The sequence below is a fragment of the Lepidochelys kempii genome, chromosome 6 (assembly GCF_965140285.1).
Source record: "Lepidochelys kempii isolate rLepKem1 chromosome 6, rLepKem1.hap1, whole genome shotgun sequence".
Lineage (NCBI taxonomy): Eukaryota > Metazoa > Chordata > Testudines > Cheloniidae > Lepidochelys > Lepidochelys kempii.
Window position 1 is genome coordinate 71134631 of NC_136385.1, and position 13531 is coordinate 71148161.

General features: G+C 44.6%; 1 protein-coding gene across 1 annotated transcript in view; it reads left to right on the forward strand.

Moving 5' to 3' along the window:
* The window catches only part of LOC140913865 (cytosolic phospholipase A2 epsilon), a 63070-nt gene that overhangs the window by 11081 nt on the left and 38458 nt on the right, over positions 1 to 13531 (forward strand). Inside the window, exons 4-5 of the mRNA XM_073350676.1 lie at positions 10920 to 11056; positions 13089 to 13217. Coding sequence (XP_073206777.1) covers positions 10920 to 11056; positions 13089 to 13217 — 266 coding nt within the window. The remainder of the gene's footprint in view (positions 1 to 10919; positions 11057 to 13088; positions 13218 to 13531) is intronic.

Here is a 13531-nt window from a genome sequence, read left to right on the forward strand (position 1 = left end):
GGGGGAGTTGCATTGTATGTAAGAGAGCGGTATGACTGCTCAGAGCTCTGGTATGAAACTGCAGAAAAACCTGAGAGTCTCTGGATTAAGTTTAATAGTGAGAGCAACAAGGGTGATGTCGTGGTGGGAGTCTGCTATAGACCACCGGACCAGAGGGATGAGGTGGACGAGGCTTTCTTCCGGCAACTAACTGAAGTTACTAGATCGCAGGCCCTGGTTCTCATGGGAGACTTCAATCACCCTAATATCTGCTGGGAGAGCAATACAGTGGTGCACAGACAATCCAGGAAGTTTTTGGAAAGTGTAGGGGACAATTTCCTGGTGCAAGTGCTGGAGGAACCAACTAGGGGCAGAGCTCTTCTTGACCTGCTGCTCACAAACCGGGAAGAATTAGTAGGGGAAGCAAAAGTGGATGGGAACCTGGGAGGCAGTGACCATGAGATGGTCGAGTTCAGGATCCTGACACAAGGAAGAAAGGAGAGCAGCAGAATACGGACCCTGGACTTCAGAAAAGCAGACTTTGACAACCTCAGGAAACTGATGGGCAGGATCCCCTGGGAGAATAACATGAGGGGGAAAGGAGTCCAGGAGAGCTGGCTGTATTTTAAAGAATCCTTATTGAGGTTACAGGTACAAAGCATCCCGATGTGTAGAAAGAACAGTAAATATGGCAGGCGACCAGCTTGGCTTAACAGTGAAATCCTTGCTGATCTTAAACACAAAAAAGAAGCTTACAAGAAGTGGAAGATTGGACAAATGACCAGGGAAGAGTATAAAAATATTGCTTGGGCATACAGGAGTGAAATCAGGAAGGCCAAATCACACCTGGAGTTGCAGCTAGCAAGAGATGTTAAGAGTAACAAGAAGGATTTCTTCAGGTATGTTAGCACCAAGAAGAAAGTCAAGGAAAGTGTGGGCCCTTACTGAACGAGGGAGGCAACCTAGTGACAGAGGATGTGGAAAAAGCTAATGTACTCAGTGCTTTTTTTGCCTCTGTCTTCACGAACAAGGTCAGCTCCCAGGCTACTACACTGGGCAGCACAGCATGGGGAGGAGGTGACCAGCCCTCTGTGGAGAAAGAAGTGGTTCAGAACTATTTAGAAAAGCTGGACGAGCACAAGTCCATGGGGCCGGATGCGCTGTATCCGAGAGTGCTAAAGGAGTTGGCGGATGTGATTGCAGAGCCATTGGCCATTATCTTTGAAAACTCATGGCGGTTGGGGGAGGTCCTGGATGACTGGAAAAAGGCTAATGTAGTGCCCATCTTTAAAAAAGGGAAGAAGGAGGATCCTGGGAACTATAGGCCAGTCAGCCTCACCTCAGTCCCTGGAAAAAACATGGAGCAGGTCCTCAAGGAATCAATTCTGAAGCACTTAGAGGAGAGGAAAGTGATCAGGAACAGTCAGCATGGATTCACCAAGGGCAAGTCATGTCTGGCTAATCTAATTGCCTTCTATGATGAGATAACAGACTCTGTGGATGAGGGGAAAGTGGTGGATGTGTTGTTCCTTGACTTTAGCAAAGCTTTTGACACGGTCTCCCACGGTATTCTTGCCAGTAAGTTAAAGAAGTATGGGCTGGATGAATGGACTATAAGGTGGATAGAAAGCTGGCCAGATAGTTGGGCTCAACGGGTAGTGATCAATGGCTCCATGTCTAGTGGGCAGCCGGTATCAAGTGGAGTGCCCCAAGGGTCGGTCCTGGGGCCGGTTTTGTTCAATATCTTCATTAAGAATATGGAGGATGGTGTGGATTGCACCCTCAGCAAGTTTGCTGATGACACTAAACTGGGAGGAGAGGTAGATATGCTGGAGGGTAGGGATAGGATACAGAGGGCCCTAGACAAATTAGAGGATTGGGCCAAAAGAAATCTGATGAGGTTCAACAAGGACAAGTGCAGAGTCCTGCACTTAGGATGGAAGAATCCCATGCACCGCTACAGACTAGGGACCAAATGGCTTGGCAGCAGTTCTGCAGAAAAGGACCTAGAGGTTACAGTGGACGAGAAGCTGGATATGAGTCAACAGTATGTCCTTGTTGCCAAGAAGACCAATGTCCTTTTGGGATGTATAAATAGGGGCATTGCCAGCAGATCGAGGGACGTGATCGTTCCCCCTCTATTCGACATTGGTGAGGCCTCATCTGGAGTACTGTGTCCAGTTTTGGGCCCCACACTACAAGAAGGATGTGGAAAAATTGGAAAGAGTCCCGTGGAGGGCAACAAAAATGATTAGGGGACTGGAACACATGATTTATGAGGAGAGGCTGAGGGAACTGGGATTGTTTAGTCTGCGGAAGAGAAGAATGAGGGGGGATTTGATAGCTGCTTTCAACTACCTGAAAGGGGGTTCCAAAGAGGATGGATCTAAGCTGTTCTCAGTGGTAGCAGATGACAGACCAAGAAGTAATGGTCTCAAGTTGCAATGGGGGAGGTTTAGGTTGGATATTAGGAAAAACTTTTTCACTAGGAGGGTGGTGAAACACTGGAATGCGTTACCTAGGGAGGTGGTGGAATCTCCTTTCTTAGAAGTTTTTAAGGTCAGGCTTGACAAAGCCCTGGCTGGGATGATTTAGTTGGGGATTGGTCCTGCTTTGAGCAGGGGGTTGGACTAGATGACCTCCTGAGGTCCCTTCCAACCCTGATATTCTATGATTCTGTGATCCCAGTGCCTAACCACTGGGCTATAGAGTCATTCTCACTATTTTGCTGGCCCAGCACATATTTAATGATTTATACAGAGTAGAACAGCTTCAACAGGAGACATTGAAACCAACCTAGCCTAGAATACCCCTTACCCCAGTGGGTAGAGCAATGTGCAGGGATGGGGAGACCAAGCTCAAACTCCTTCTCATCAGGCAGAGATGGGAATGAATTTGGGTCTCTCAGATCCTGGGTGGGTGTCCTAGCCACTTAACTAAAAGTTATAAAGGGACTTGTCACAGCGGCATGTGAATTTAGGAGTGGTTAGTGAGCGCCATCAATGTGGGCTTTGCAGGTGAGGGAACATCTCATTTGAGGATTCCACTGGGACTTAGGCATCCAGGCATCTAGACTGAGCACATGCCTGCTGGCAGAAATTTCAGTGCCTAAAGAGTTAGGCAGCCGTTGGGTGGGGGGGTTTGAGGATCTTGGTTGTCCCTAAATATTGGACTTGTGCTCCTAAGTCTTTTTACGGATCTAGCCCAAATATTCTCTACTCATGGTCTTAGAGATTCTTATGGGAATAAGGGGAAGGAAGTCAGAGGCAGATTTATAATAATAATAATAATAATAACAACAATAACGCTAAGTACAGTACTCTGAACAATCAGGCTGTAAGTATCTTAAATTGGGTATCCAAATTAGTAGACACTTTTAACCTTAATTTTTCTGTACCTCAGTTCCCCACCAGTAAAATGTGGAGAACCCCACCCCCATCTCACAGGAGAGTTGTGAAGCTAAATTAGTTAATGTACATGAAGCTCTCAGATATGATAATGATGAGAATTCTGGAAAAGCCCATGAGAAAATTAATCATTCTGTATTCCAAGCAGGGTTTGAATAAAGCACTGAGCCATGCATTGAGGATAAAACAAAAAACTGAACAGCTACTTGTTCAGTGAGCCCAATCCATCCTCTGTGCTGAGTGTGGCAGGTGTCCTATGAAAACAACAGTATGTGATCAAGTGACTGAAGACTATCAAAATACATATATGCAAGGAGGCCAAATAGAGGTTGCATAGGTAACCTTAATTCTGGAAGTTCCTCATTTTTGACTGCTTGACTTTTCAACCTTAGCAAAATAAAAAAATACACCTTACCATATTTTTTGTGTGTAATATCATGTGCCTCTATGGAAAAGTTGGTAAATAGCTACATAACCATTGTGTTTTAATTAGAACTTAATATAGACAATACTTTCTACAGTGCCTTAATCACCATCCACTACTTCAGCATATCTCAGTGCTATGACTTACCTTTTTCCTTGGATAGTGAGCCTTAGCAGCTAATGTGAGTGTGCCTACAGGTTGGAGTGCCAATAGAAGACTGCCAATTTTTGGATAACTTTTATAATTTTTAATCTGCTTTGTGTTCAATATAGGAGCTAGTCGCCTTCCCCGTCAAGTGTATTTGCTTCTGCTGTTTTCTTTTTGATCAATATTCAGCCTTCCTGGACTGCCAATTTTGTAGTGTTACCAGTCCATTAACTGTTCTCTCCATTTCCACTTGGACAAAATTTTCCCTTCTAATCGTGAACCTCCATTAGCTCATGCAGGTGTGATCACCATTGTTGGTTTGATCAGGAGCTTTTACACTTTCTTGATCTACATACTGATCACCAAAAATCCTGACTTGGGGATTTTGGCCCTGTGACAGGTCACGGCCCTCCGCTTCTGTCTTCTCACACAAATAGCCCTAACACCTCTGGTTTGTAAACACTGATGTGTAGTTTATCTCACCCACCACCTCTTTACGGTCCTCCCACAGCAACTCTGTTTACAGTGACATACAAACATTATCCCCTTTTGCCAGAGTCAAGACATCTCTCCATGCAGAGATCACCCTCTACCCCGGTCCTGCTAGCCTCTCCTTCTCATTCGTTCCCCCTTTGCATTTTCTTCCTGTGTGCCTTTCTGCTTTTTCAGATAATGGTTTAACTAGCTTGTTAGCTCTCCCAGCTCAGACTGACTAATAATTAGCCCCAGCTTCCCTCAGTCAGCCCCTTCTATGGGAAAACGAATTGGGCTTACAGGGTACTGGTTCAGCTGCTGGTTCTCAGCACTGTCACAGACCCCACTCCATGATGTGGCTCCCATCCAATATGAAGTCATCTCTGAACAATGTTTAATTACTTAGGTTACACCTCTCTGGGAATTTCAAGTTGGATGTTTTGTGAGAGTGTGTAGGTTTGCATGCTCATGCCGAAATCTAATGCTGTAGTTTGCTAGCAGAGAGCACCTGTCAGCAGCTTGGCAGTGATTGCATCTGTTAGTGCATAAGTGAGGGTGAAGAGACATTCTCTGCAGGCTGATAGAGGAGCGTTACATAAGTCCCTGGTCTTGCCACGGGCACTTAACTGAAACCCTGTGATAGGGCCACTGACAGTGATACTTCTGCTTCCTGCCTATTGTACTGCTCTTGCTGTCATCACCATGGGTGTCACGGCCAGATTCTCATTGCTCCTATTTGTCCCACTGCTGTGGGAGTCCTAGCAAGCAATACATTCAGGTGGGGACTTTAGGACTTTTGGGTATGTCTTCACTGCTGAATTAGCCCAGGCTCTTACCTGGGTGTTGCCCTAGCTCCCTTCTGATTCACATACAAAACCCTCTCACCTGAGTGCAGTGGTGCTTTCAACCAGGGCTAGTGGGAATTGTCTGGGGCTGTAAACTAAAGCCTGAGTGAGGCTTTCACTTATGTGACTCCCTTTGCAGTGAGACCAGGCTAAATCACTTGGGTCCTGACAGTCCTCCAATGCCTTCCCACAATTCCCTCATTACCTTAGAAGGATAGACAATTCACTGGTTTCATTGCTGACATTCCCAGCAGAAACCCAAATTGGTTGACACTTACTTGATGCTCCAGTTCCTCACGAGGACTTTTCTCAATAGTTCACTTCACCATGTGACTCAGTAACTTGATGAGTTGGTAATTACTACATTCTTTCACACCCCCTGTGCCCTTGAAGATAGAGACGAATATGATCCTCTTCCATTCGTCAGGCATTTTTCCAGTTTGGAGGATTAATTTAAAGACATTTGTCATCATCACCACTCCCTCATCGCTTAGTGCTTTAAATGCCTCGGTTAATACACCATCTGGTCCCACATTTAATCCTTTTTAGCAGTATCTGAATCCCCACCCTGGTGTTAAGTCTTGTGAGGTTGTTGTTTGCTCATATTTCCCTATTTCCTCAGATTCTCTTCAGTAAGCAGTTTCTCATAAAACAACTGCCCTCTCCTAACAATTCCACCATCTGCCAGCATTTTTGCTTTGACATGTTTCACAATTCCCAGGTCCTCCATGCTGCTTTGCCTGATACTGGCTAATGTGTATATTCCTTTTCCCACTTTCTTCATAAGTAGACCCACATATAAGTCTTTCAGTATTTGGCCCTTGGCTTCTGCAACTGCTCTTTTCACATTTTTTTTTACCAGCTTGTATTCCTCATAACTTTGCCCCATTCTTACTTTCTGCCATCACTTAAACCTTTCCTCCTTCTGTACGGCCTCCAGTACATCACTACATCTCCTGTCATTTGTACACACACAGCTGTGCACTTTCCGTAGTATGTTTGGATATTTTCCCCTGAACCTCATTGGAGTCATCATGGTTGTTCGGTCATTGTCCAACCTTCATCTCATCCTTAAATCTCTGATTAACTTGCCTACACATGGGCCTCCATCATTTTATCCTTTGTTGTACAACTTGGCTTTTATCCCCACATAGAATTTTCATGAGAAGTCTGTTAAAGCAATTTGTTGCTCTGCATTCTGATCTCCTGGAATCACTTTACAATCTCCTAGGGTTTTTAAATCTCTCCTTCTAATCAGGAAGTAGTCAGCCTGGGACCTGTTGACACCACTCTTGTACTTAATTAAGTGACCCTCCCTCTTTGCAAAGTATGTATTAGCAATAGTTAGGCCATGGGCTCTGGCTAACTCTAAGACCTCCTCACCAGCTTCATTTATGCGTCGTCCTCTGTGACCGTCATCATAGCCCTGGCTGTGTTCTTGCACAGAGCCATTGAGATCTGCTCTGATGATCAGGAACTCAGCTTGTGTCACTTCAATTATGACTTGGTTCAGCACTATCTGAAATTCCTCCTTCTCCTCTGTTGAACAGCCAATGTGTGGCATATATAACGTGAAATATTTGGTCTTTGCTCAGTGCTATTCTAACTTTCATCAGGCAGTCACTCTTCCTTTGCATTATCATTATCGTTACTCTGTAATATTTATATTGTTTTAGCCCTTCAAGATCCCAGCCAGTGCTGGGCACTGTACAAACACTTAATAAAGGGCAGTCTCTGCCCCCAAAGAGTTTACAGTCTAAAAAACATGAGAAGCTGCACCATTTGGGAGTGAGCAAGAACTTAATGTCAGAACTAGTGTAAGTAGCCTTGTCTCGGGTCTTTAGACAGTGCCAGGGGTAAAAGCATGGAGTGAAGTGATGCTCCCCCATTGGCTTGCAGGGACCATGATGCCACCAGAACTGGCCCTCCCCATGAGAACACCTCACTGATACCTGACTGCGTGAACAGCACAACTGGAAAGCTACTTTCAGTATGTGCTTGTGGTTTACCACTGCATGAATTAGCAAAGCTTTTCTATACTCTGCAAGAAGTTTCTCCTTCACCTTGAACATGTAATTAAAGTGGGCTTTGTAAAAAATTGCTGTCTGAAAGAGTAGAGCTTGGCATGGATGCCGACTGATGGACTGTCATGGGTTATTGTATAGGTGGTGAATGCTGCTGGCATCCATTGTATAACTCAGGGGTGGCCAAACTTACTCACCCTGCAAACCGCATACAACAATCTTCAGAAGTTTGAGATCCAGGAGGCGCCTGCTGGGGCTCAGGGCTTCAGCCCTGCGGGGAAGAGGGTCCTGGGACCTCAGCCCTGTGGAAGGCGCCTGCCCGGGCTCAGGGCTTCAGCCCCACTCCTGCTGAAGCATTGAGCTCCAGCAGGTGTGCCCTCTGGGTCTGAAGCCCCAAGATCCCCCTCCCCGCTGGGCACATGGTGCTGCCAGGCCCCCTCCCTGCATGGCAGCTGCTGGAGCCGGCAAGCTGGGAGCTGCAGCAATGGGGAGAGGCAGTAGCCAAGCTGCAGGGAGAGCCACTACTTTTGCTGCTGCCTCTCCCCATGGAGCTAAAGCAGTGGCTCCTCCCTGCAGCTCCCAGTTGTTTGCCACTGCCTCTCCACGCAGAGCTAACACCTGGGAGCTGCAGGGAGAGGCCACTGAGGGTAAGAGCGGGGTGTACCTGGGAGGGCATGACTCAAGCTGGTTCGGAGGGGCAAACCTTTAAATTGTGTCTCCCCCCCGCAAACACCAGCCCTCTGTGGAGAAAGAAGTGGTTCGGGACTATTTAGAAAAGCTGGACGAGCACAAGTCCATGGGGCCAGATGCGTTGCATACAAGAGTGCTAAAGGAGTTGGCAGATGTGATTGCAAAGCCATTGGCCATTATCTTTGAAAACTCATGGTGATTGGAGGAAGTCCCAGACGACTGGAAAAAGGCTAATGTAGTGCCCATCTTTAAAAAAGGGAAGAAGGAGGATCCTGGGAATTACAGGCCAGTCAGCCTCACCTCAGTCCCTGGAAAAATCATGGAGCAGGTCCTCAAGGAATCAATTCTGAAGCACTTAGAGGAGAGGAAAGTGATCAGGAACAGTCAGCATGGATTCACCAAGGGCAAGTCATGCCTGACTAATCTAATTGCCTTCTATGATGAGATAACTGGCTCTGTGGATGCGGGGAAAGCGGTGGACATGTTGTTCTTTGACTTTAGCAAAGCTTTTAACACGGTCTCCCACAGTATTCTTGCCAGTAAGTTAAAGAAGTTTGGGCTGGATGAATGGACTATAAGGTGGATAGAAAGCTGGATAGATTGTTGGGCTCAACGGGTAGTGATCAATGGCTCCGTGTCTAGTGGGCAGTTGGTATCAAGTGGAATGCCCCAAGGGTCGGTCCTGGGGCCGGTTTTGTTCAATATCTTCATTAAGGATATGGAGGATGGTGTGGATTGCACCCTCAGCAAGTCTGCAGATGACACTAAACTGGGAAGAGAGGTAGATATGTTGGAGGGTAGGGATAGGATACAGAGGGCCCTAGACAAATTAGAGGATTGGGCCAAAAGAAATCTGATGAGGTTCAACAAGGACAAGTGCAGAGTCCTGCACTTAGGATGGAAGAATCCCATGCACCGCTACAGACTAGGGACCAAATGGCTTGGCAGCAGTTCTGCAGAAAAGGACCTAGAGGTTACAGTGGACGAGAAGCTGGATATGAGTCAACAGTATGTCCTTGTTGCCAAGAAGACCAATGTCCTTTTGGGATGTATAAATAGGGGCATTGCCAGCAGATCGAGGGACGTGATCGTTCCCCCTCTATTCGACATTGGTGAGGCCTCATCTGGAGTACTGTGTCCAGTTTTGGGCCCCACACTACAAGAAGGATGTGGAAAAATTGGAAAGAGTCCCGTGGAGGGCAACAAAAATGATTAGGGGACTGGAACACATGATTTATGAGGAGAGGCTGAGGGAACTGGGATTGTTTAGTCTGCGGAAGAGAAGAATGAGGGGGGATTTGATAGCTGCTTTCAACTACCTGAAAGGGGGTTCCAAAGAGGATAGATCTAGACTGTTCTCAGTGGTAGCAGATGACAGACCAAGGAGTAATGGTCTCAAGTTGCAATGGGGGAGGTTTAGGTGGATATTAGGTTGGATATTAGGACAAAAATTTTCACTAGGAGGGTGGTGAAACACTGGAATGCGTTACCTAGGGAGGTGGTGGAATCTCCTTTCTTAGAAGTTTTTAAGGTCAGGCTTGACAAAGCCCTGGCTGGGATGATTTAGTTGGGGATTGGTCCTGCTTTGAGCAGGGGGTTGGACTAGATGACCTCCTGAGGTCCCTTCCAACCCTGATATTCTATGATTCTATGAAAAGAGCCACATGTTGCTCAGAAGCCACAGTTTGGTCACCCCGGTATAGTTCATGAACTTAGTATAGTGAGAGAGATGACACATCATCTCTGATTCTACAGTGACATACTTAGCATGACAGAAGATGAATGTTTCCAACAATTTACCTGGATTGCAGAGCTATGTGACGTAGCTATAGTTGAGCTATGTGACCTACTGAGCCATGATTGTTGAATCAGTCTGCAAACAATGCTAAGTTTTGCCTTGCTTGCTGAGGATAGCAGCTGCTTTTCCTGGGATAGGCACACTTCTTCTAAGACAGGGGTGGGCAAACTATGGCTTCGGGGCCGCATCAGGCCCTTCAGACGTTTTAATCCGGCCCTCGAGCTCCTGCCAGGTAGCAGGGTCTGGGGCTTGCCCCGCACTGGTGCTCCAGCCAAGGAGTGGGGTCTGGGGTTTGTCCTGCTCTGCGCGTACTGTGACTCTATGCGGCTCCTGGAAGCAGCGGCTATGTCTACACTAGAGAGATTACAGCGATGCAGCTCTAAGATCTTTCATGTAGCTGTTCTGTGCTGATGAGAGAGAGTGCTCCCATTGACATATTTAAACCACCCCCAGTGAGTGGCGATAGCATGTCAGCAGGAGAAGCTCTCCCGCCGACATAGCACTGTCCACACTGGTGTTTATGCCAGCGTCACTTATGTCGCTCAGGGGGCTGGAACATTAACACCCCAAGCGACATCACTTTTGCCAACGTAAGTGATAGCATAGACATAGCCTCACACGAATGTGAGAGGAGAATCTACCTATTATCTCCAGGAGTCACAGAGAGCACAAACCACTGTGCTACCCTTGAAGAGTTTCAGTGTGTACTCCTTCCCACCCTAAGTAGGATCAGCTCCACTGATTGGCATGGAGGGAGGATAGTACCATGGCGCTCCCTATGTGACAAGTCAAAAATTTGAGTGCTTATCTAAATCTTGAGGTTTCACCCATATCTATTTCTAATTTACAGATATGTAAATAAGATTCCAAGAAGAGAGATTTTCTTTTTTTATGTTTCATCAACAAGCTTAGGGTAGAATTTTTTTCTCTAGATCCTTCTGAAGCACTAAGAAATGTGTGACATGCAAGCTGATATACCATCTCATGTAGAGAACCTTGTAACTATGGATTTTCTTATTGGTTATAATATATATATACACACACATACATATATAGCGTGTATGTGTTTGTGTGCATATATATAGTTATAAATTGCTACATTGACAATTATTCTGTACTTTTCTCCAATAGTAAGCCAGTCTGATTGCTACGTGAGCCTGTGGTTGCCAACTGCTTCAGCTGAAAAAGTCCGGACCAAAACTATCAAGAACTGCAGGGATCCAGTGTGGAATGAAACCTTCTATTTCAGGATCCAGAGTCAGGTCAAGGTGCAGAAAAAATGCCAAGTACTCTCTCTTGTGTCTCATCTGTAGCCAGATCCTTCTGGTATAGAAAAAGCCAGGACAAGATTTTCTGCATCCTGTGTATAATATCCCTTCAATTACTAGGTGCTAAAAGTACCCTTAAAATTCCTCTGTGAATCATGTAAGTAACTCCAGTAACACATGTTTGGAGTTTGAGTTTAGTGTTTGGAATAAGACTCCAGAGGCAAGTTAGAAACATAATTTATTTTCTGGTTGTGAACTAATTCAACTGAGTTTATTGAAAATTACACAAACAAGCTGGAGAGCTAGAAAATTCTGACTTAGTTCGGATTTCACTCACCCAATTCCCCTGAAGGATATTTATTTATTATGTGTATAACATCAACATCTGATAGATACTCTGACAACAGAGAGATACAATGCAGAGTGATAACAAATGAAATAAAAATTAGAATCATTACACAATCAGAACAAATTCTCATTGAGTAGTAGCTTTGTTGTACTTAAAGTACTGTACAGGATCTTTTCAAGGGGGTTAAGGCAAAGCGCCACATTTATTGGTAACACATGTATCAATCAACACTGTATCATATGCATATGATATATATTACACTCATGCACTCACATACACAAACACAAGCACACTCCATCTTGTTGTTACCAACTAGTTGCTCCCCTTAACTTCACTGGGCAAGTGAGTTAGATGGGGGAGGGGTGGAGCCGGGTTTCTGTCGATCTGGATCGATCCTCTGATGTTGACAAGACGAGACCCGAGGTCCTCTGAAAGACACCTCACATTTATAGCAGCTTCCCTTTCATGCAAGCCTACACCAGATTCAAAATCTGTGTCTGTTGGTCATCTGTGGCGCCTCCTTCTGGGTGTTGTCTTAATGCTGCCACATTTACTTTCAAAGAAGGTGTTTTTCAAAAGAAGGTGCTCGCTTCTAACTCCCAAGGCCGTCATTGTGTCTGATTTTCTTTAATGAGCCCACTTGACAAGTTTTAATGTTCTTGAGTCTGTCTTCCATCCCCTCTCCAATGGTTGCAGCTGTCTGAAGGTGCTTGCCTTCCACACCTTGCTCATTCACACCTCATTCATTCAACAGGGCAATTGATTAAAAAAGGGGGAGATCTTATTCTACTCTTAGCAAAAAGACATTTTTCTTCTATCTTATTCTATCCTTAGGGGCTATAACATTATACCAAGGTTCAATACAAAATTTCTATATAAGGATTTGATACAAAGTTCCCATATACCAAGGCTCAATACAAAGTTTTTACAAAAACAGAGGTCACACGTGGCTAGACCTAATACAAAGTTATATGAAGAGACATAATACAAAGTCATATGAAAGTTATGCGAAGATGCTTAATACAGAGATTTATCTACAGCTTGAGATAATGAACAACAGCGTACAGAACTGAGACCCAGAAACTCCTATTTCTAGTAGCAGCTCTGTCACAATATGACACATAAAGTGTTAAGCAATTGATTCAGGTAGGTCTTGCTAAGGACATTATACTCAAACATTCCCTGAACACAGCTGGTTCTGTGATGAATTTGAAGGAATATGGATCAGTAAAGCCAACAGAGAACTTTAAAAAATGAATCCTTGGAAAAATTTCCAGGAGCCATAACTGCTTCCCTGTTGAATGGAAAAATTTATTCTTTCATGAGTTGATAAATTACAACAGATTTTTTTAAAATAAGATTATCTACATTTAAAATTAAATTGTATGTTCATCGAGATGGAGAATTTTTCAGAAAGTTATCTGCAAATGGAAACAGAGTCAAAATAGAATTCCTGATACAACCTTCATTGATCAGATTTGAATATATTTCCCGTAAAGATGAGTGATTATTCACTTACTCATCATCTCTCTCTTCTTCTGTCTTTGTGCCAATCTCTCCCCCACTTCTTTCCTTCTTTATCTTCCTGTACTATATGCAAACACTAAATATGGAATATTCACAAAGAACCTTGTTTCCTAGATGCTATCTAACAAAGAATATATTCTTAATTTATATTCCCAGAATGTCCTGGAACTGGCAATCTTTGATGAAGACGTTGTCCAAGATGATGGCCACCTCATTGTTCTCTTTGATATAGCTAAAATCCCACTTGGAGAAACAATTTTTATGAAGTTCCAGTTGAATCCACAGGTGAGAACTGATCTCACAAGCAGAGTGAGGAGGAAAGCATACATTTCTCTGGAATTTCCTCATAAAGTTAGTTTGTATTTGTCATAAATATAAAGGGAAGGGAAACCACTTTTCTGTATACAGTGCTATAAAATCCCTCCTGGCCAGAGGCAAAACCCTTTCACCTGTAAAGGGTTAAGAAGCTAAGGTAACGTAGCTGGCACCTGACCCAAAATGACCAATGAGAGGACAAGAGTCTTTCAAATCTGGAAGGGGGACAAAGGGTCTGTCTGTCTGTGTGATGCTTTTGCCAGGAACAGATCAGGAATGTAGCC